Genomic DNA, 24,296 nt, shown 5'->3' with positions numbered 1-24,296 from the left:
CTTCAGCGTCCTGTCAGACTGCCCTTGGTGTTTCCTCTTCGGGCACAGCTCCAAGCAGGGCTGTGGTCCCTGGGCCCACCGGATGCAGCAGACCAGGCTTCCCCAGCCGATCCAATGCCAGCTCTCCCTGCCAGACACCCCCGACCCACCTCCCCGCACTCCACTCGACGACACTAAAAACACAGTCAAGGCCAGGCGAGGCCCCCGCCAGACCACCCTCGGGGTAATCGGAACTGCCGGTCTGCATGGGCTAGCAGTTAGCTTAGCCTGCCCCGCTTCCGCGTCCTGTCAGACCGCCAACGGTGTTTCCTCTTCTGGTACAGGTCCAGGCAGGGCCGTGGTCCCTGGGCCCTTAAGACACAGCAGACCAAGCTCTCCCAGCCGATCCAGCACCAGCTCTCCCAGCCATCAGACGAAGACGAAAACCCAGATGCAGACGCGGACAAAGACACTGCATGGACGGCACTGGGTGAGGCCGCGGCAAATATACATTCACACCGCCATCTTCCCACAGCGGTAAAGAGATCTTACAGGCTGTTCCTCTGTGGCTCACAGCTTTACCAATAAGGCTACTTAGTTTGTTTAGCGTCTGAGGACGTTTTCTTGCAAAAGACCCTCTCAACACCGTGACTCTATGAACCCGTTATGGTTTAGCATGAGTGGGCCTGCCGCCCAGTGACTGCTGGGATAGGCTCCAGCATCCACCCGGTTGGGATAGGCGGCTTGGATAATGGATGGATGGGTTGCTTCGAGTATTTTTGCCTTTCTTGACCACAGAGTCGTCCAGGGGTGTTTGTGTGTTCAGCTTCGCAACACAAAATGGGTGCCGCTGACTGGAGGAGGCCGGCCAGATGTTCCTCCTGCACCCCAAACCACCAGCTGTATCTGCAGGCGCGCCTCACTGCAGCACCTCTTTCCTGTCGTAAACTTATCATGACCCAAAGTGCAATGCATCACACCAAATAAGAACAATAAAAAATGCAGACAGAGCTCATCCGTCTTCTGAAATAACCGAGTTGGTTAAAGTTTCTCGGGGAGTCTTTATCTGACTGTGCTCTTGGTGAGAACAGCCATCTGTTGTGTGGGAGTGTTTAGGCCTGACACGGACGCACACCCACCACTTCTTCTAGTTTGAAAGAGCGCTTGGTAGGTAGCCAAACAAAGAAACCTGGAGAAGACCACTTCCCGTGGCTTCTCCAGATGGGACATGTAAACCACAATGTTCTCCAGCTTTTACTTATTTTTTTATTTATTGGATTTTTTTTCTCCCCTTTTTTTCCCAATTGTACTTGGCCAATTACCCCACTCTTCCGGGCCGTCCCGGTCGCTGCCCCCACCCCCTCTGCCGATCCGGGGAGGGCTGCAGACTACCACATGCCTCCTCTGGTAGATGTGGATTCGCCAGCCGCTTCCTTTCACCTGACAGTGAGGAGTTTCACCAGGGGGACGTAGCACGCGGGAGGATCACGCTATTCCCCCCAGTCCCCCCCCGAACAGGCGCCCCCACCGACCAGAGGAGGCGCTAGTGCAGCGACCAGGACACATACCCACATCCCACCCACAGACATGGCCAATTGTGTCTGTGGGGACGCCCGACCAAGCCGGAGGTAACACGGGGATTCGATCCCCGTGTTGGTGGGCAACGGAATAGACCACCATGCCACCCAGATATCGTCCATCTCTTTAAATGACCAGAAAGCTGGTTCTGCTTTGTTTACTCTGATAACCTCAGGTGCTGGGTGACGGATGGGGACCTTCAGCGGTGACCAGGAGCTGAAGGTCCTCCTTTTGTAGGGCATCCGCCATCAGATGACAAACCACCAATCCATCAAACACCGAAGCGTGACATTACACTGAAATGTGGCACTGAGCAAGGCGTTATTCTGGTCATTGTTTGCTGGACTGGGTTCATCGATCACTACGGATGGATGAGAGGAGACCATGAGCCGATGTTAATGTTTTGCTGCTTCGCTTAACACGTCTTGAGCCAGCCATGATGAAGAACGTGCTGTTTTGCACCAAGATAATCCCCCAAAAGCAGGTGTCAGGATTAATTCAGACCAAAGCTGCATAATTCATCTGAAGGCAACTTAATACAAGTCTCCTTTTAACAAGTGCAGCATGCCTATGCCCCTGACATACACAGACCCAGCATCCTGCAGAACGCTATTTAACAAACAACCAGAATACCTTTGGATGTGTGCTAGAACTATGACAGAGTAGCGCCTGTATTTCATATACACACTAATAACCAACCAGTGGTGACAGAAGGATTTAACGGCCTTGTCATGTCCCTCCCATTGTTGATTATTGTCGATGCACTCACCAAATTCTGTGGTTCTGTGTCACATCGTTTAATTCAATCCCAGATAGCAGAAGAATCTCTGGCCCAAATATGGCCCACATCTGCAGCTATCGTACGGCCCACATTTGGCCTTGAATGACGGCGTTGACTCGGGGTGAGTGTAGCCGCCTCGACTCAGCCACACCAGGGCCACATTTGGCCCCACATCTGGCCCACAGAGTATGTGCTGTAACCCAAGTCAAGCCCGGTTCATTACATTTGGGCCACGTCTGGCCCACACAACACTTGCCGGTGCCGTAACCGAGCCGTTAGTACCAAAAGAGCCCCAGACTAGGCCCCAATGTGTCCGCTATCTGGGATCCACTTAACTGCTTTGAAACACCGAGTCCGTGGCTATGACGAAACCAGCGTCCTCACAGATATTCAGGATGAGAACCCGCCGTCTTTGGCAAGCCAGCCACCAGCTTATCCTGATCCCTCCCAGAACACAAGACCTGACCCACAAAAGGAAAGCCGGTATGAAAGCTGAAAGCAGGATGCTCATTTCCTCTCCTTCTCCTCTTCTTCACTGCCCTACTCATTAGGTTTGCTTTGGTTGTATTTTGTTGTTGTGTGGTGGATCCCCAAACACCAAGTTCTCTCTCTCTCTCTCTCTCTCTCTCTCTCTCTCTCTCTCTCTCTCTCTCTCTCTCTCTCTCTCTCTCTCTCTCTCTCTCTCTCTCTCTCTCTCTCTCCTGTCTGTTTGTCTATCTATCTATCTATCTATCTATCTATCTATCTATCTATCTATCTATCTATCTATCTATCTATCTATCTATCTATCTATCTATCTATCTATCTATCTATCTATCTATCTATCTATCTATCTATCTATCTATCTATCTATCTATCTATCTATCTATCTATCTATCTGCCTGCCTGCATGCCTACATGCACACATACATGATAAATAGATAGATAGAGAGAGAGAGAGAGAGAGAGACATAGAGAGAGAAAGAGAGAGAGAGCGATAGAGAGAGAAAGAGAAAGAGAGAGATAGAGTGAGATAGATAGATAGAGAGAGAGAGAGATAGAGAGAGAGAGAGAGAGAGAGAGAGAGAGAGAGAGAGAGAGAGAGAGAGAAAGAGAGCGATAGAGTGAGAGAGAGATAGATAGATAGATAGAGAGAGAGAGAGAGAGAGAGAGAGAGAGAGAGAGAGAGCGAGAGAGAGAGAGAGAGAGAGAGAGAGAGAGAGAGAGAGATTAAAGTAAGGGGTCATAGGTTGAATTGAACGCTGCACAGCCTTTTAGCTCCAAAAATGACAGCGTGCCGCCCTCTACCGGTCACTTTGGGTTAACATGTACCCGGAAGCAGTAACTTGCTTGACAAGTGCTGGGGGTGCCTCGTGTTTGAGGTGGCGGTGGTTCGGTGCCGGTCCTCGTGCAACTAGCTGTTGTTATAAGACCGACGTCCACTTCTGCAGTTTAACCGGTGGGGACCATTAAACCGCACTTCATGGCGCAGCGCAGGTTTTATAGATTTACAATTGTGCTGTTGTTGTTGTTGGATATAGCAACGTGTTCATTGCCGGTGAAACCACATCAAGGTATATATGTAGTAGTAGCGGTGGTGGTGGTCGCCAGCTGGGTAGGTCAGCTACACGTGAGCTTCGGGGTTCATCCATATGACGTTTAATCGTAAAGTGTTTCGTTGCAGCAGCATAGCTCCGTCACACGCCTACATTTCCTTCCTTTGGGTAGTCCGGTTTAGTCTTCACGAGAGGCCACCCATCCCATCCTGTCTTCCAAGCATGATGCATGCTCTGTTTGTTAATGCAAGCGCTCCCCTTTCCCCCCCTCAGATGCCCCCTGAGCGGCGTGTGGCAGCCCGACGCGTTACACAACCCGACCCGCCGCGGCCAGTGAGGGGCAGCAAGCGAACATGTCCTCGGAGGCAGAGGCCGATCCCCATCGTGGCCCTACGTCGTCTCTCGCGTCCACGGGAGAAGCCGAGTCCGGTATCGGGGCCGGTATCGTCGTGACCGTCGGAGCCACGGTGCCCACCGGGTTCGAGCACACCGCCGCAGAGGAGATCAGGGACAAGATCGGCGCTGACGCACGGATCAGCAAGAACCGTGGACGCATATACTTCCAGATAAGCACCGACAAGCTTGCGCAGGTAAGCTGTCACCCAGAGCCCTGCTGAGTTAGACAGGGAGAGGCCCGGTTCCCCCGTCCCAACATTGGGAGACGGTGTATGAGTGGAAGGCACAAGTCACCGGCCACCATTTTAAACAGCCGATGTGCTTCTTCCGTGCGTCCCCGCGAAGGACAAACTTCATCAGCTTGTGAAGACAGCTTGTTCAAATATTCTTATGGCTTTTGGGTAAAAGCAGTGCTGTGTGTGTGTGTGTGTGTGTGTGTGTGCTCAAGTGTCCAGAATCTGTGTTCAGGATTCAGGCCCGGATGCTCCGGTACCATGTGCCAGACGGTAACACAGTGAACAGTTTGTGGCTGGGGTGGCTGCAGCCCCCCAACTGTCCGCTGGGTTTTCTTCCTGCACCTCGGGGGGGGGGGGGGGGGTAGAGGTCTGGCATGGCTGGTAGTTCAGTCCTGATGATGCACTGTGCTGTGTTCACCACCCCCTCTGTACAGCCTTGCGGTCAAGGCCGGTGCAGTGCTATACCAGGCGCCGATCCAGCCAGTCAGGATACTCTCGATGGTGCATCTGCAGAAGTTGCGGCGTATGCTGAAGTCGGTGCTGAACTTGCTCAGCCTGCGGAGGAAGAAGAGCTGTCATCTCGCAGGTTTGACAACAATGCCGGTGTGGTGTGACCAGGTCAGGACCTCGCTGATGTTCCCGCTGAGGAACCTGAAGCTGCTGACTCTCTCCAATGCTGCCCAGCTTATTTGATGGCGGCGTGTCCTCCCCCTGAAGCTTCCCGAAGTCCACTATCAGCTGCTTCATTTTGCTGATGTTGAGACAGAGGTTGTTGTCTTGTCACCATGTCAGGGCTCTCGCCTCATCTCTGCACGCCGTCTCATCGTTGTCTGTGATCAGGCCAAGGATGGTGGTGTCATCGACAAACTTAACAGTGGTGTTGGAGCTGTGTGTGGCCACGCAGTCATACGTGAGCAGGGGGACTAAGCACACAGTGCTGGGGGCCACCAGTGCTGAGAGTCAGTGTGGAGGAGATGGAGGTGCCCATCCTCTCTCACTACCTGTGGTCTGACCGTCAGGAAGTCCAGGGTCCAGCTGCACAGGGCGGCGTTGAGTCCTGGGACTCTGAGCTTAGTGACCAGCTTAGAGGGCACGACGGCGTTGAATGCTGTAGTCGATGAACAGCATTCTCCAGTGTCAGCGTCTGTCTCCCGTTTGTGCTCCTTAGCCCACTGCAACTGCAGTTTCCTACTTTTGGAAGAAATGCATTTTGTTATATTATCACCTGCTGCACCCCTCTCATGTCAGGGTGCACGGAGTTGTGCCGGTTTATCTCCCCTCAAGTTTCAGGTTTCTTGTCTTGTGCAACAGCTATGAACTGCAGCCATCAAAGGGAAATACTCACTTGTGGATGATCTCAACAGTCAGTTATGACAAAAACAGTAAAAAAAAGAAAAGAAAATAATGACTGTACAAACGCTCAAAAGAAATACAAGGTATAGGCACAAGCTATACAGTCAAAAATAAGAATTCTGTTCTTAATGTGCAATACCGTTGTACAGTCTCTTCCATAATCAATGTGGTGGTACCAGACTGTAGGTCAGAAAAAGCTGGACCATTTGTTGACCTGTACAAACTACGTCAGCCGTCTTTTACTGCAGGTCTTCGCACACTCAAACAAAAACAGCTGGCATTTGCCTTCATACCCTGTGCAAGGGCACTTGAACTTTCTCTCCCATGTTGTCATCGTGTCTTGTGTACAGAGCCCGAGGCACTGTTTAGCCTGAGCTCTAAAATATCGTTTTTAACCGCCCCTTTCACATCATCGCATACTCACTTTGTGTGTATAGATGGAGGGGATTGTGTACCCGTCTGTCAGTGAATTCATTTATTTGTATTTCTGTGTGCATGACAGGTCCATCTTCTGAGGTCTGTGGACAACCTGTTTGTTGTGGTTGAGGAGTTTGAGCACTACCAGTTCCAAGAATCCAAGGTAAACACATTCACAAGTCGTGCAGCCCCGCTTACCCACACAAGTCAATGCTGTGCTCGGACAAAAGTGTCCCTAGGAAACGTTTCCTTGTGTTGTCAATTATTAATGTCCGTGGAATTTCCTCTCTACCTCTACTGGCAGTGATAAGTTATGCTGATTAAAAATCAGGAATCAGGAACACTTTATTTGTTACAGGAAATGAAATGAAATATCGTTCCTCCCCCAGCCCACAGCAGTGCAACACAAAGACAAAAACACATGTCCAAAAACTACAGGAACACACATACTAACTGACACACATATCCAAACTAAACAAAAAAAAAAAAAAATCACTGTCCAAGGGAAAGAACGCCAGCCAGCATGACTGTCTGAACTGCCGGTCTGCATGGGCTAGCGGTTAGCTTAGCCTGCCCTGCTTCCGTGTCCTGTCAGACCACCCTCGGTGTTTCCTCTTCAGGCAGGGCCGTGGTCCTTGGGCCCACTGGACGCAACAGACTAGGCTCCCTCAGCCGATCCAAAGCCAGCTCTCCCCAACCAGACACCCCTGACACACCTCCCCACACGCCACATGACACCAAAGTCAACACCAGGCAGTTAGCTTAGCCTGCCCCGCTTCCGTGTCCTGTCAGACCGCCCTCGGTGATACTTTCTCGAGCACAGCTCCAGGCAGGGCCGTGGTCCCTGGGCCATCAGGACGCAGCAGACCAAGCTCTCCCAGCCGAGCCAGCGCCAGCTCTCCCAGCCATCAAACAAAGACAAAAATGTAGACGCAGACAAGGACAAAGACACTGCATGGAGGGTACTGGGTGAGGCCGCCCCAAATGTCAATTCGTGCCAGCATCGTCCCACACAAAATTAAAAAGTATATTTTTGAGAGGAGTTGTGTTGCAGTACGACATTATATACCGTGTGATGGTAGAGATTTGGCTGTACCGTTTCCACCGCGTTAGCTTTTAAGCAGAACTGCGTTATGTGATTCCCACACGCGGGCGACACAGAGGAGGAGGGTGAAGTTGTAAATGGGGAAACGCACGCCTCCTCAACAACACAAGATGGGGGAGAAGAACTCGTAGGTTCCAACCCCGTTGCCTGGAAAAGGAAAAATGTACGCTGCAAACCGTCGTACGACAGCCGTTGCTGTTGGAGGAAGCAAGAGTGGGCTCCTCCACCACCCAAAGATGAAGCTGGCTAAACAGTTTTATTAGAGCCATAAGATGCGGTCCAAAAACATCGGACGCTAAAAGTAAAATCAAAGACGCAGGTCAGAAAAAAATTACTTTGTGAAGAGGAACCAAGTATGCACACACCCAGAAAAAAATATTCAGGTGCAACACAAAAATTGCAAAACATATGAAGCCGGAGGAATTGCACACGGGGCATTCAAATATGATTTTAGGGTCTTTATTCCGATGGTAAAAATATGGATAGGTAAAAGGGTAAGGGGTTCACAACCTCCCACTTTAGCTGGGTGGGTGTGAGAGGGGGTTTTTGGAGGGAACGGCCGTTTCAATTAAATACAGCTCGAAATACGAAACAAATACTTGTATAAATCCAATAAGTACGGCAGCGGCAGCTTCTATGGATGAACGTAAACAGTATTGTTATGTATGCACACATCGACAGTGCTGCATTTGATTTGGTGCTGTTCTATTGTGCTGGGATCGATTGGTGATGCCTGCGGGCTCTGGGTTGTTTGATCGGGTCTGCCTTTGATGCTGTGTCAGTCTAAATAAAGAATGCCACGGAGAGGTTGTGTCAAGCGACAGCGCTGTGTCCTGACGTGATTTCTAAATACAATATTGGCGACGAGGATGGCTGATATCTCTCTCCCACCACCTGCCCCCTTCCTGGCATTACCTGGCGAGCCTCCGGTACCATGGACTCGCTGGCTACATAGTTTTGAAAATTACATCATCGCCTCAGGGCTCGACGACGTGAGCCAGGCTAGGAAGACGGCTCTGTTGCTACACTGCTTGGGAGCAGAGGGTCATCGTGTGCTCGGGTCTCTGGCGAACGTCACAAGCTTTGCCGAAGCTGTGGGACTTATGAGCACCCATTTGGCTGCTCCACAGAGTGCCCTCCTTCGGCGATTTATATTCCGTCAGCGACACCAACTGCCTGGTGAGTCTGTGCGGCAGTACGTAGCTAATTTGCGAGGGCTAGCTAGCTCATGCAAGTTTGGCGCGCTTCAGGACGAGATGGTTCGCGACCAGCTAATCGAACACACCAACAACGCAAAGGTGCGTGAGACTCTCCTGCTGGAAAAAGACGATCTGCTGCTGTCCAGAGCAATTACCATCGCACTACAGGTTGAGGGAGCAGCTGAGTGTGCTGCTATGCTAAATACACAGCAAGTGGCCACCTCCAGTCAAGCTGCCAACGACTCCTCCCTCTACTCACGGCTGCCCCTCGGGACGCAACCCAACCGGAGCGAGGCGGGCGCCGACTCCACTGGGGACGTCTTGCAACTGCAACGACGGCGTTCTCGGCCCCGCCCTCAACAGTCCTGTGGTAACTGTGGGTCTCGGTCTCATGTTTCAAGGGCTCAGAACTGCCCTGCCCGTGGCCAGACATGCCGTAGCTGCGGTAAGCACAATCACTTTGCCAACGTCTGTCGATCTTCCCCGGCTGGGTCAGAGGGCCACACCCCCCAGTCTTCAACCGCCGTCATTCACAAGGTGAGCTCTGGGCCAGTGTCATTCAAATCATGCACAGTCAACATTAATGATGTGTGCATCCCCCTGCTGTTGGACACCGGTGCAAGTGTGTCTCTCCTGAATGTTGATACCTACAGTCAATTTTTCGGTTCACTGCCACTGTCCGCACCCTCAGCTGTCCTCTGTGGGTATGGTGACTCCAAAATCGATCTGGTTGGCTCTCTCCAAGTGACTGTCCGCTATGGAACCAAGCTGGTGCCCAATGCAGTTTTTCATGTGGCACGCCGTGGGGCCAACCTGATGGGCCTGGACCTGTTCTCCGCTCTGGGGTTCTCCCTCTTAGACACAAGGGGGGCAGCAATCCTGACTGTCGCCACACCTTGGCAGCAGAAGTGGCCATCGCTGTTTATGGGGCTGGGCTGCCTCTCCGCCTTCACCCATCAACCTCTCCTCAACCCTGCTGTGAAATCTGTCATCCAACCACTGCGCCGCATCCCGTTGGCTCTCCGTGATGGGGTCTCCGCCGAGCTGCAACAACTGCTGGAAGCTGGCATCATTGAACCGGTGGACGCGTCACCTTGGGTCTCAAACCTCGTGGTGGCTAAGAAGAAGTCGGGGGGCCTGCGTGTCTGCGTCGATCTACGTGCAGTAAATAAGGCAGTGGTCCCTGATAAGTATCCACTGCCCACCTCAGAAGAACTCACTGCTCAGTTCTATGGCTCTGAGGTGTTCTCCAAGCTCGACCTCAGACAGGGGTACTTACAGGTGCCCCTCCACCCCAGCAGCCGAAACCTCACAGCCTTTGTGACACATGCAGGAGTGTTTCGCTACACCAGGATGCCTTTCGGTCTCAGCTCCGCCCCTAGCTGCTTCCAGAAAATCATGGTCCCCGTGCTGGCTGGCATACTGGGCGTGGCCATTTATCTGGACGATATAGTGGTACACGGGCCCACCAGTGAAATCCACGACAAGCGCCTTAACATGGTCTTCGCAGCCTTGTCCAAGCACAAGCTAACTCTCAATGCTGAGAAATGTGTCCTCTCTGTGCCAGCCATCGACTTAGTGGGGTTCCGGCTGTCAGCGAGCGGTGTAACTCCACTACAATCCAACGTGGACGCCATTCAGGCCATCCCTGAGCCCAGCTCGGCCGCCCAGGTCGCCTCCTTCCTGGGTATGACAAGTTACTACCTGAGGTTTCTTCCCCAGTACTCTGCGACCACAGCCCCCCTGCGCCAGCTGCTGCGTAAGGACGAGCCATGGGTGTGGTCAAAGGCATGCAGTGACGCTGTGCGTGATCTCAAGACTCAACTGACTTCACCACCAGTGTTGGCTCACTTCGACATCTCCAGCTCCACCTTTGTGACCTGTGACGCATCAGCCACAGCGATAGGGGCCGTGCTGTCTCAAACCCAGAACGGTGTGGAGAAGCCCATTGCCTTCGCCTCCCGTGCCCTCAACCTGACCGAGCAGCGGTACTCCGTGGGTGAGCGTGAGGCGTTAGCCTGTATCTGGGCTTGTGAAAGGTGGCACCTCTACCTCTATGGCCGCTCCTTCACCCTCAGGACAGATCACCAGGCCCTGACAGCGCTGCTGTCCACATCTGGGACAGGCCACAAACCCCTGAGGCTGCACCGCTGGTCTGACCGCCTCCGCCAGTACAACTTCAGCCGGCAGTTCACCCCAGGCAGAGACAATGTTGTCGCCGACCTGCTCTCTCGCTCTGTCTCCACCCCAGCTCCACAGACGGACACTGACTGTGTGGAAAAGGACATTGTCCAAATGCTACACACACCCCTCCAGGCCACTGTCTCTCTGCAGGAGCTGAGGGCAGCCTCCGAACAGGACCCTGTCCTCTCCCAGCTCCGCACCTACATCCAGAACGGCTGGCCTCACAAGGTCCCAGAGGAGCTGGCTGCGTTCGCCCGAGTCAGACAGGAGCTCTCCTGCTGGAACGACACCTGCGTGGCACGTGGGTTTTGCACAGTGGTCCCAGCTGCTCTCCGTGCACGTGTTTTGAATACGGCGCATGAAGGCCATCTGGGCATTGTGAAACTGAAACAGCGCTGCCGAGACCTGGTGTGGTGGCCAGGGATAGACAGAGATATTGAGGCTCTGGTGAAGGACTGTTCTGCCTGCCTTGTGAGTGGCAAGACTGGCCACCAGGCTCCCCCACCCCTGCAACCTCTCGCCTGGCCCTCTCAGCCCTGGGAACACCTGCAGTTGGACATTTGTGGTGAGATCCATGGAGTTCCCCACCACCAACGCTTCATGGTGGTCGCCTACGATCTACACTCAAAATGGCCTGAACTCAGCACTTCCGGCACTGTGACCTCACAGATCATCATCGACTTCCTGGACTCTCTTTTCTCTCGCTGGGGCCTCCCAAAGGCCATCACCACTGACAACGGCCCTCAGCTGGTCTCTGCTGAGTTCACTGCTTATCTCGAAAGCAAGGGCATATACGTCATATACGCACTGCGTACTACCACCCCCAGGCCAATGGCGGCGTTGAACGTTTTCACCAGTCACTGAAGAACGGCCTCAGAGCACACATGGCCCAAGGGTGCTCTTTCATGCAGGCCATCCGTCACACTCTGCTGCACTATCGGGCCACACAGCACTCGACCACAGGCGTCTCCCCAGCCTCTCTCATGCTAGGCCGGGAACTGTGCATGCCCCTTGACAGGCTCCGCCCCTCCACACCTCAGGCACCTCCCTCTGGGGTCAGAGCCTCAGTCACTCGTCAGCAGACACGGATGAAGCAACGGTTTGACCAGTCAAAACGAACCAGGGTGCCAGACATCAATGTGTCAGACTGGGTCAGGGTCCGCAGGCCCCACAGGGACAATAAAATGGCTTCATACTGGTCCTCTCCTCTCCAAGTCACCCGTCAGCTGGGCCCAGCCACTAACCTCCTCAGCGATGGCACTCGGTGGCACTCCAGTCGTCTACAGAAGGTGTCAGCTCCGCCACACACAGCTGGTGACACAACCATAGCCATTCCCTCAGCATGGCGAGACGCCCCGGGGCTTCATGCAGCTCCTACACGGGCCCCAGACATTTCTGGGCCTCAGCTTCCCCTGCCATCTCCCTCCCCACCTCGGCCTGCCCAGCCTCAGGCCGCCCCGCGACCTGTTCGCACACGTTTACGCCCTGGCCACCTAGAGGACTTTGTGTCAACCTTTCATGTTTGAAATCCTGCCGGGGGGGGGGGGAATGTTATGTATGCACACATCGACAGTGCTGCATTTGATTTGGTGCTGTTCTATTGTGCTGGGATCGATTGGTGATGCCTGCGGGCTCTGGGTTGTTTGATCGGGTCTGCCTTTGATGCTGTGTCAGTCTAAATAAAGAATGCCACGGAGAGGTTGTGTCAAGCGACAGCGCTGTGTCCTGACGTGATTTCTAAATACAATAAGTATTATACACCACTCTTGGTATTCACAACTGAAAATACAATGAGAAAGTATAAAAACAAAACAATCTTCATTACACCGTTGTATCAGCATTAGCCTATTGTCTTGAAGTCTACAACAGCGAAATCAATTAGCTAACTCTTGTTCTTACGCACAGACATACATATGCGCCTCAGAGTTAGACAAACAAAACTCTTATCGTCCGACTCACGTTTGTAAACGGTCTTAACAAACCTCAAAGGTTGAAAGCTCTTACGGCGGACACAAAACCCTCGCCATCCTCTGGTCTGCATGGTCCGACAAAACGTGGCCACACCGAACATTGTTCACTTCCTGGCAGCGTGATGGCGTCACCGATACGCATCCCATTCTTAAAGCGACAGTAGCGTAAATGTCAATATCACAGAAATACGGACTTAAATCGTGGTTTCCGAGTTTATAAGGATTTAAATGAATTTCTTTACATTCTACACTGATACTGCTTTACCACCGGGTTACACATAGAACAAAGGAAACACTGCTGAATAAATACATGTTGGGAGCCTTTCAGTGTGCAGACTTCACTCCTTTGTTCTATTTTTTCAGTTTGTGGCCACCTTAAAGTTTGTGTTAGTATTCCAAATAAAGATCTATTACTACTTTCAGCTGCTCCCGTTAGGGGGCGCCACAGCGGATCATTAGTTTCCATCTCTTCCTGTCTTCTGCATCTTCCTCTGTCACACCAGCCACCTGCATCTCCCCTCTCACCACATCCATAAACCTCCTCTTTGGCCTTCCTCTTCTCCCCTTCCCTGGCAGCTCCATATTCAGCATCCTTCTCCCAATATACCCAGCATCTCTCCTCCACACATGTCCCAACCATCTCAATCTCTTGCTCAATCCTCAATCTCTCTTGCTTTGTCTCCAAACCGTCCAACCTGAGCTGTCCCTCTAATATAATCATTCCTAGTCCTGTCCTTCCTCATCACTCCCAGTGAAAATCTTAGCATTTTCATCTCTGCCACCTCAAGCTCCGCCTCCTGTATTTTCATCAGTACCACTGTCTCCAAACCATATAACATAGCTGGTCTCACAACCATCTTGTAAACCTTCCCTTTAACTCTTGCTGGTACCCTTCTGTCGCACATCACTCCTGACACTCTTCTCCACCCACTCCACCCTGCCTGCCCTCTCTTCTTCACCTCTCTTCTGCACTCCCCGTTACTTTGGACAGTTGACCCCAAGTATTTAAACTCATCCATCTTCGTCTCCTCTGCTCCTTGCGTCCTCACCATTCCACTGTCCTCCCTCTCATTCACCCATAGGTGTTCCATCTTGCCCCTACTGACTTTCATTCCTCTTCTCTCCAGTGCATACCTCCACCTCTCCAGGCTCTCCTCCACCTGCACCCTACTCTCGCTACAGATCACAATGTCATCCGCGAACATCATAGTCCAAGTTCCAAATAAAGAATAAATAATCAAATATGATAAAGTACCTTTCATTTTTCAAGTATTTGTCACTAACTGTCACACAAATGCCAGTTGCTCTGTTCTGCTCTATCTTTTCAGTTTTCTCCGCAATTTCAATTGCATGGTGGGTTGCATTGCCGTGGTCATTTTATTGCGAATAATTTTTAATTGTACCCCCCCCCCCCAAAAAAAAAGACTATATATCAGGATATGTTTTGTTACTGTGATATAGAATTACATATACCGTGATTAAAGGTTTTGGCCATATCGCCCACCCCTAATTGCAAACTTGAGGTTACTTTCTCATTATTGTCAGAGCATAGCTGATTATAACAGCACACTCACTGTCTTGCTCAGGAAGAGACATTGACGGACCTGCAGCAGCTTGCCTCCAAACTCTCCTGGACCAATGCACTGGAGGTGTGGAGGCTGAACAACTGCCTGAAAAAGAAGCGAGGCCGTCGGAGAGGGGGTGACGGCCCCAAGGGGAAACCCAACGGCAGCATCGCCGATGCGCCGGCTGCTGAGACGGCCGCTGAGACAGCGCAGGAGTCGCCCGGCGAGGGCCAGGCTGAGGAGGACGCCGGCCTGCAGGAGCTGGAGGAGACGCAGCCCGAGGCCAAGCCCATCAAGTTCCGTGTGACGTGCAGCAGGGCCGGTGACAAACACAGCTTTTCCTCCAACGAGGCTGCCAGAGATTTCGGCGGTGCCGTAGAGGAGCTCTTTCACTGGAAAGCAGACATGACTAAATTTGACATCGAGGTAGGTGTGCTCGTTCAAACTAAAACGAAGCACATGTATTGAGTGTGGGTTGCAGCCAAAATAAATAAGTTTGCAGGCTACGCCTTTGGGATCACTGTAAGGAGTAATGCAAGAATAATATCTCTGCTCATGGATATTTTCCATGATAAGCCGATACGGAATCTGTCAGTGCGTACCAACGATAACATTCCTGGTTCTGATTAGCGAGTGGGATGATGAGCATTGTGGTCGAAACAAACACGTTCCTCATTCTTTCATGCAAAGGTAATGTTTTTTTTCTTCTCTTGTTCTCACAGGTCTTATTAAACATACATAATGAAGAGGTAGTGATTGGCATTGCACTCACTGAAGAGAGTCTTCATCGCAGAAACATCACTCACTTTGGGCCCACTACTCTGCGCTCCACCCTGTGTTACGGCATGCTCAGGTGTCTGTAACACGCTCGCCTATTCAACCATCAGAAGCCTTTAGCTGACGCTGTTGTCAAGCCATCCCAATATTAGTTTGAAATTTGGGCATCTGGGTGGTGTGGCGGTCTATTCTGTTGCCTGCCGACACGGGGATCAGCGGTTCGAATCCCCGTGTTACCTCCGGCTTGGTCGGGCGTCCCTACAGACACAATTGGCCATGTCTGCGGGTGGGAAACCGGATGTGGGTATGTCCTGGTCGCTGTACTAGCGCCTCCTCTGTTGGTCGGGGCACCTGTTCGAGGGGGAGGGGGAACTGGGAGGAATAGCGTGATCTTCCCACGCGCTACGTCCCCCTGGCAGAACTCCTCACTGTCAGGTGAAAAGAAGCGGCTGCCGACTCCACATGTATGGGAGGAGACATGTGGTAGTCTGCAGCCCTCCCCGGATCAGCAGAGGGGGTGGAGCAGAGACTGGGACGGCTCGGAAGAGCGGGGTAATTGGCCAAATACAATTGGGGAGCTACAGCATGAAGACATGGGAAAGAGTAATAGAAGCTAGGTTAAGAGGAGAGGTGACGATTATTGAGCAGCAGTATGGTTTCAAGCTGGCACATTGCCGTCCATGTGCCCACATTTATCCCAGCCTTTGTCAAACACAGTCTGCCCCATATGTACTTTCCTTTTACACTGATGTTATTACACTTTAATGACAGTACTGCCACTCTGGGTATGCACTTAGACTGTGTTCGAGCAGCGGTGGTGTTGTAATTGGCACGTCAGGCACACCGTTGCATACGTTGACTCCTCTAACCTAGCTGCCAAACATCGGTGTTGGAGCAGTAACATGTGCCGTCCCTTTTTAACGACAACACGGCAGTGTTGGTAGTGTAAATGCCACCGGTGGCGTTGCTCTAATGCTGTATGCGCCTGACAAACCATCCAGATACCCTCCGCTCAAATCCAGTTGTGTTGCGCTGGGATGGATCGGGATGTCTCGCTGTCATTAGGGATTTTTAATAATTCTAGGAATATTTCAAGAATGTAAAGTGGGGCATCCGAGTAGTAGTGTTGCCTACCAACACGGGGTTCGAATCCCTGTGTTGCCTCCGGCTTGGTCGGGTGTCCCACAGACACAATTGGCCGTGTCTGTGGGTGGGAAGCCGGATGTGGGTGTGTGTCCTCTTTGCTGCACTAGGGGGCGTCTGTTCAGGGGGGGGGGATAGCGTGATCCTCCCACGCGTTTTGTCCCCCTGGTGAAACTCCTCACTGTCAGGTGAAAAGAAGCGGCTGGCGACTCCACATGTATCGGAGGAGGCACGTGGTAGTCTGCAGCCCTCCCCAGATCGGCAGAGGGGGCGGGGGAGTGACCGGGACGGCTCGGAAGAGTGGGGTAATTGGCTGGATACAATTGGAGAGAAAAGGGGGTGGGGGGAATCCAAAAAAAGCCTTTTCTAATCCAGTAGTGCTTGACCACCAAAGCACCTGTCGGGCTGCGGGTGACGCTTGTGAAAACTGATATGTGAGATTTGGATCCTTGAACACCTCTTTGGGCGACTGTTTGTAATGTTTGGACACTGTTGTGTTGACAGGCTGTGTAAACCCCAGACATCGGACATAATTCTCGATCCAATGTGTGGGACTGGAGCGATACCATTAGAGGTTAGGCATGTTTTCACTTTCCCTTCAGTCAAAATGGACATACTGTGTATGTGGGCTGGTAATTAATAATGGCACTCGTTTGTCCTTGTGCACCATCTTTCTTTCCTCAGGGGGCCTTAGAATTTAGCGATTCGTTTTACATTGCCGGTGACAACAATGATATGGCAATTAACCGCACAGTGAATAATATATGCCACATCGAGAAGCGAAGAGATGACAAGGGCAGGTGAGAAGCGAGGCTGTCGTTTAGCGATATCCCATAGAACCCTGCACACAAAGTTCGGTTTTGTGTCCTTAAGAGTGTTTGTGTCATTGTGACTTTAAATGCCGTTACCTTCCAACAGTGTGGCTGGATTGCCAATTGACTCGGTGCAGTGGGATCTCAGCCATTTACCCGTAAGGACCAGCTCTGTGGACATCATCATCACTGATATGCCCTTTGGGAAGAGGTACCTTTATAATGATGTAGATCGTTGAGTCAATATGGCCTTAAAGCTGGGGTAGGCAACTTTCTCTCGCTGTTGTTTGTGAAAATTTTCACTTTTAAGTAGATTTTTTATTTTTATATTTTTGGATTTTTCCCACGGTGGCGCAGTGGCCTCACAGCAAGAAGGTCCTGGGTTCAAGCCCCGCAGTAGTTCAACCTTGGGGGTCGTCCCGGGTTGTTCTCTGTGTGGAGTTTGCACGTTCTTCCCGTGTCTGAGGACGGATGGATGAATTTTCCCCCTTTTTTCATTCCCAAATGGACTTGGCCAATTACCCCACTCTTCCGAGCCATCCCGGTCTTTGCTCCACCCCTTCTGCTGATCCGGGGAGGGCTGCAGACTACCACATGCCTCCTCCGATACATGTGGAGTCGCCAGCCGCTTCTTTTCACCTGACAGTGAGGAGTTTCGCCAAGGGGACGTAGTGTGTGGGAGGATCACGCTTTTCCCCCAGTCCCCCCCCCCCCCCGAACAGGCACCCCGACCGACCAGAGGAGGTGCTAGTGCAGCGACCAGGACACATACCCACATCCGGATTCCCACCCGCATACACGGCCAATTGTGTCTGTAGGGACGCCCGACCAAGCTCGAAGTAACACGGGGATTCGATCCAGCGATCCCACGTAAGCAACAGAATAGACTCCCGCACTACCCGGACGCCTGCCTTTAAGTAGATTTAAGTAGATGTTGGATGGAGATCGTCACATGGTGCTGGTGCTTTGAGCACAGCAATATTTATAAATAGTTTGCTTAAAAAAACAAAAGTGCTTCGCAGCATCAATTTTATAGAGTAGAACAGAATACTCTTTATTACTCATTATGTATATACGCACAAATTAAATTTACTCTCTGCATTTAACCCATCCTAGCTGTGTAGCTAGGAGTAGCGGGCAGCTGCTGTGCAGCACCCGGGAACCAGTTCCAGTTATTTCTTCCTATTGGCTTGCTCAGGGGTACAGGCAGGAGTATAAACCCTAACATGCAGGTCTTTCGATGGTGGGAGGAAACCCACGCAGACACGGCGAGAACATGCAAACTCCACACAGAAAGGACCTGGAATGGCCTGAGGTTCGAACCTAGGACCTTCTTGCTGTGATGCAAAAGCGCTGGCCACTGGGCCACTGGCCCACGTTTTGGTGTAATTATGAGATTTGCTGAAAAAAAAATTTTTTTTTACATGCATAGATTATTAACAAAAATACAAATTCTGTCAGTTACAACAACCAAACCAGCACACATGCGTTAACTTGGTTTGGAGGGAGGGATTATGGGACCGAAGGAGGAAGCAGAGCAAGGGTGGAGGAGTGTATTTAGTGAGGGCAATAATATCTAAACTGCTCACTTCCTCAAAGTAGCCTACCCCAGCTTTAAAGCAATGGCTTCAAATGCACTTCTTAGAATTTACAACAGTGTTGTCATGACAAATCTGAAATTGAAAAACCCGACTAATTTTGTCCTTCCACTTTTTGTAGAATGGGCTCAAGGAAGAAGAACTGGGACCTCTACCCATCCTGCCTGAGAGAGATGGCCCGAGTGTGCAAACCTGGCTCAGGGAAAGCTGTGCTTTTGACTCAGGACAAGAAATGCTTTGCGAAGGTATTACCGTTCACATAGGACCTTGCAAGTTAATCACGATTCTGCTCATCATTTTACCTTCCACCCTGCTAATCAGTGTGTGAGCTGTTGTCATGGCGTTCACTCCATATTGAAAGAAAAAAATACAGTGAAATACACTCGGTGACCCATGTGGGTGCAAAGTAAATATATACAAAACATGCAGAAGTAGTCGAGAGATTTGGTTGTTGTTAGACCAAACATTAGAATGAAGAAGATGCGTGATTTAAGCGGCTTTGACCCTGGAGTGATTATTGGTACCAGATGTGGTGGTTCCAGTATGTCAGATCCGGCAGACCTGATGGGATTTTTATGCGCTACAGTCTGAAGTTCACAGAGAATGGTGAGACTATTAAAAAAAAACAAAAAAAAAATCTGGCGAGTGGATGTTCTGGGGGCGAAAATACCTTATTACTGAGAGAAGTCAGAGGAGAATGGCCAGATGAATTCCACCTGACAGGAAATTCACAAGTACAGCAGTGTTGGGCAAAAGGTTATCTTTAAACGCACAATGTGCGTCAAACCTTGAAGTGGATGGCCTACAACAGCCCACGCTGGGTTTTACAGCTAACAGCAGAGTGACGATACTACAGTGGTCTGACAAATCTCCATTTGTGCTGTGACGTTTCAGTGGTAGCCTCAGAATTTGGTGGAAATTACGAATCCATGAATCATCCTGCCTTGTTGCCACACTATAGATGCTGCCACTGGTGGTGCAGTGCTTTGGAGAATGTTTTCTTTGCACACATCATGTCCTTTAATACCATTTGAACATCATTTGAATGCCACAACACACCTGAACGTCGCTGCTGACCATGTATATTCCTTTTTTTTTTTAACCATAGTTTACTTGTTTCAGCAAGATAATGCAGCGTGTCCACAGCACGTATCATCTCAAACTGGTCCCGGCAACATGAAAAGGTCTTCCGTAGACTCCAATGGCCTGCCCCTGATCTCAAACGTCCCATTCTACCTGTGGGATGAGGTAGAATGGGGGGGTATTGCAGCATTAATGTGAGGCTGACATCTCTGCAGGCATTGCACGATGCTGTCGAGTCAGCATGGATCAAAATCCCAAAGAAATGTTTGCAGCATCTTGCTGATTCCACGCTGTGAATTCAGGCTGCTCTGGAGAGAAAGAGGTTCTACCTGGTACTAGTTAGGTGTACCTGATAAACTGGTCACTGAGTGTAAATTCACCTTTGCCTCTAGGTTGCTTGTAAAATATGGGATTATCTTTCCATTCAAGTACAAAACTTTAGTCAGCACTGTTAGCCTGTGTTTCCTGCTGACTCGCTGAGTTCAGACAGTAAATAGTTCCTCTTGTCATGCATCGCTGCATTCTACTTCCTCTTCTGTAATTTATGTTATTTCAAAATGGCTCCAGTTGTTTACAGTTCTATCACGAGAAAGCGGTGACTGTTGCTCTTATCAACAGGAGAAACTCAAATCAGCCTACGTTGTTGGACCACTTGTTTTTTTGCCTGGGCCACCTGCATTTAAAATACCGGGGGGGGGGGGGGGCGTCCAGGTAGCATAGTGGTCTATTCCATTGACTGCCAACATGTGGATCCCGGTTCGAATCCCTGTGTTACCTCCGGCTTGGTCGGGCATCCCTACAGACACAATTGGCCGCGTCTGCGGGTGGGAAGCCAGATGTGGGTATATGTCCTGTTTGCTGCACTAGCGCCTCCTCTGGAAAGTCGGGGGGGGGGGGATGGGGAGAATAGCGAGATCTTCCTATGCGCTACGTCCCCCTTGCGAAACTCCTCACTGTCAAGTGAAAAGAAGTGGCTGGTGACTCCACATGTATCGGAGGAGTCATGTGGTAGTCTGCAGCCCTCCCCGGATCAGCGGGGGGGGGGGGGGGGCAGTGACTGGGATGGTTCGGAAGAGTGGGGTAATTGGCCAAATGCAGTTTGGGAGAAAAACGGGGGAGGAAGAAAACCCCCCACCAGGGTGGCCAGTCATATGTAGCGCTCCTTAAGGCTTTGGCAATACTGGTATGGTGAGTCACGGTGGGGTGGCATGTGTGTGTGTGTGTGTGTGTGTGTGTGTGTGTGTGTGTGTGTGTGTGTGTGTGTGTGTGTGTGTGTGTGTGTGTGTGTGTGTGTGTGTGTGTGTGTGTGTGTGTGTGTGTGTGTGTGTGTGTTTGTGTGTGTGTGTGTGTGACTACATAACTGCCATAAATTTACCCCTGCTGATGAAAAGACACTTCTGATTGTTTAACCGGGACCCTGATTTAATATGGACTTATCTGATCTTAGTGTGATGTGTATGTTGACTGTTTTAGGGGAAAATACTTAAATTGTATAAATTGAGTTATTCTTTTATACAGTTGTCCATAGTAGTAGAGGTGGCTGGTGCCACTGACTTTCTTAAACTAGAACGACCGGGATTCACTCCTACCTGAAACGACCATGGGCGTCAAAATGACCGCCGGTTTTTAAACTCTATATTGTGTCAAGATAAATACCCAATTGCGTTATTAATGCATTGCATATGTTAGTATGTCTGTTAGACTGACGACTGACACCAAAATTAACATTTTAACAACCATAATACGGTTTTGAATCACTTTAAACGTCAGAGAGACATGGTCGAACTTGAACAGCAAAATTGAAAAAGTGAAAATATTCCCTGGAAAAACAAAAGGGAAAACACACATTGCTAATCAAACAAACGTAACAAGGCCTGTAAAACGTGAAATGTAAAACTAGAACTCAGAATAACCCCTGAAACAGTCCCAAACAACAACCGGAACTGAAAAACTACACGAACGACCATCGGCGGTCATTTTGACCGGTTTGGATTTTTGTGGGGGGAAAAAAAGAAGACACAGACCTGCCGCTCCCCTGAATGCTCCTAAAATTGTATGTATTTGCGTTAAAATTAGTTTTAGAACAATTGCGCTAAAAAAGTTATAAGATCTACTTAAAACGACCATGAACGGTCAAAATGACCGCACGTCATTTGCATGTCATCGTGCGAGTCATGTCACTATTTATAGCATGTGCTGGTCGCGTCATTTCCTTAGATACTTTTCAGTTCCTGTTTTTTTTTTTTTTTACATTTCACCTTTTATAGGCCTTGTTACGTTTGCTAGGCTAGCAAGATGTGTTTTCCGTTTTGTTGTTCAGGTAATATTTCCAACATGTCTGGTTACAGACGCCGTTACAGACGCGCCATGACTACCACCGAGGCGCTGCAGTGTTTACAGGTGTTGGACGGCGGCCATTTTAAATTGTTTGAAAAAGAGTATTAAAGTTGTTAAAATGTTAATTTTGGTGTCGGTTAGTTTCCTAACAGACACACTGACATATGTAATGCGTCAATATCTCAACTGGGTATTTATCGTGACAGAATATAGAGTTTAAAAACTGGCGGTCATTTTGACCGCCCGTGGTCGTTTAAGGTAGGAGGGAAATCCCGGTCGTTCTAATGTTAACAGCTGGATTTTTCCAAGCAGACCTCTCTCTTTTTCTGCAAAACAAATGTCTCTCTCCCCCGTTGGTTTGCCCTGACCACATATATGTTTACCTCCAGGCCATATCAAGGATGGGCGGGCTGTGGAGGAAGCTGCATACCGTTTGGGTCAACGTCGGGGGCTTGCATGCCGGAGTGTACCTCCTCAAGCGGACGGATGCAGTGTTTGGCCGAGTTCCGGAGGATGTCCATCAATCACAAGCAAGTTTTAACACAGCGGGGGAGGAGGAGGAGAAGGAGGGCCTCTCGCCCTCTTAGGCCTCACCAATACCATGACGTCTGTGAAGCTGTGTGTAGAAGATGACGCAGGGGCACAATTATTTATTCAGTATACCAGTATAGCTCTTTTCCATCCCAACCTGTACACTTCTATTTAGGTGGGTACGTGCTAAGAAGTTTTAGATTTTGTCATGCGGGTTTGTCTCCCTCTCCCCCTTGTGGTCCCATTACGAAACACAAATGCTACTTTTGATAAACTGTGTAGCGTTCAACAGCAGTTGCAATACTCACACTTTAGATTTAGTGAAGCTGTTGGTTAAGGAGCCCCGTTGTTATTCAGGACTCTGACCGGTGTTGTTTCGCCACACTCCTCGGACCCATTGCCTCCTTTCACAACTCTGTGATTGTTCTTTAGTGTGGATAATAAATATGGTTCCCAAAACGTCGTTGTTGATGCACGTAACACCACACACGCATGACATGTGCTGTACTTGAACACACCCTGAACAGAGTGTGACACTGGTCACGTTCTCTCTGGTCTCTTCATACACTGGCTTTGTGTGTACACACACACACACACACACACACACACACACACACACACACACATATATATATATATATATATATATATATATATATATATATATATATATAAAACCCCCCCCTTTTTCTCCCCAATCGTATGCGGCCAATTACCCAATTCTTCCGAACTGTCCCGGTCGCTGCTCCGCCCCCTCTGCCGATCCGGGGAGGGCTGCAGACTGCCACATGCCTCCTCCGATACATGTGGAGTCGCCAGCCACTTCTTTTCACCTGACAGTGAGGAGTTTCACCAGGGGGACGTAGCGCGTGGGAGGATCACGCTATTTCCCCCCCCCCCCCCCATTTCCCCCTCCTCCCCCGAACAGGCGACCCGCCCGACTAGAGGAGGCGCTACCGCAGTGACCAGGACACGCACCCACATCCGGCTCCCCACCCGCAGACACAGCCAGTTGTGTCTGTAGGGACGCCCGACCAAGCCGGAGGCAACGCGGGGATTCGAACCGGCGATCTCCGGCGATAGACAACAGACTAGACTGCCACACTACCCGGACGCCCATAAACTGCTTATGTTACTGATAAAATAAAAGGATGGTTGCAAGGGCATAGGAGAGAGTTTCATGTTGGGTGGGGGGAGGGGGGGACTAAATCCTGTAGGGGGGTCCGGAGGCATGCTTCCCCGGAAATTTTTTTTTAAAAAACGGTTTCAAACTGCCATTTAACAACAGTTTTCAGCAAAGAACAACATGTGTCATGGCCATGTGAGAAGGCCTCCCCCGGAAGACCGTACTGCTATTAAAGAGTATAGAACAGTGCAAGAGAGCAATATGCCACAAAGTGCAACACAATATGCCACAAAGTGCAACACAATATGCAACAAAGTGCAACACAATGTGCAACAAAGTGCAACACAATATGCATTTACCCTGCGTGTACTGCACACTGCACACGCTGTGCAGCCTTGTAAGGTCAGGTTGCTGTAGTGGATGCAACGTTTTCATTTCTCATATTCAGCTAACCTAGCTAGCAAAGTTACCCAACACCTTAGCGACACGTTATGAAGTCACCAGACTACCAGAACACAGTCCTCTGAAATGAGGACTGTGTTAATAACGAATACTTTTACATATTGTGGGATGTCCAATATATGATAGCGG

At 50.3% G+C, this 24,296-nt stretch overlaps 1 protein-coding gene across 3 annotated transcripts; it reads left to right on the top strand.

Moving 5' to 3' along the window:
* The first annotated feature begins 3,678 nt into the window (after positions 1-3,678).
* On the top strand, positions 3,679-23,029 carry thumpd3 (THUMP domain containing 3). Of its 3 annotated transcripts, none has more exons than XM_056274895.1 (10): positions 3,679-3,776; positions 4,147-4,463; positions 6,361-6,438; positions 14,320-14,724; positions 15,021-15,151; positions 16,723-16,792; positions 16,903-17,018; positions 17,137-17,241; positions 18,750-18,873; positions 22,438-23,029. In XM_056274895.1, exons 2-10 carry the CDS (start codon positions 4,227-4,229, stop codon positions 22,633-22,635), a joined length of 1,464 nt encoding a protein of 487 aa, XP_056130870.1. In that variant the 5' UTR covers positions 3,679-3,776; positions 4,147-4,226; the 3' UTR covers positions 22,636-23,029. The 3 variants fall into 3 exon arrangements, with proteins under 3 accessions (XP_056130870.1, XP_056130872.1, XP_056130871.1); XM_056274896.1 differs by having other exon boundaries at positions 3,774-3,814; XM_056274897.1 differs by lacking the exons at positions 16,723-16,792; positions 16,903-17,018; positions 17,137-17,241.
* The last annotated feature ends 1,267 nt before the right edge of the window (positions 23,030-24,296 follow it).

The sequence above is a fragment of the Lampris incognitus genome, chromosome 2 (genome assembly GCF_029633865.1).
Source record: "Lampris incognitus isolate fLamInc1 chromosome 2, fLamInc1.hap2, whole genome shotgun sequence".
In the NCBI taxonomy this organism is placed as follows: Eukaryota; Metazoa; Chordata; class Actinopteri; order Lampriformes; family Lampridae; genus Lampris; species Lampris incognitus.
The sequence above is the reverse complement of the archived record's forward strand: the minus strand, read 5'-3'. Positions and strand labels throughout refer to the sequence as shown.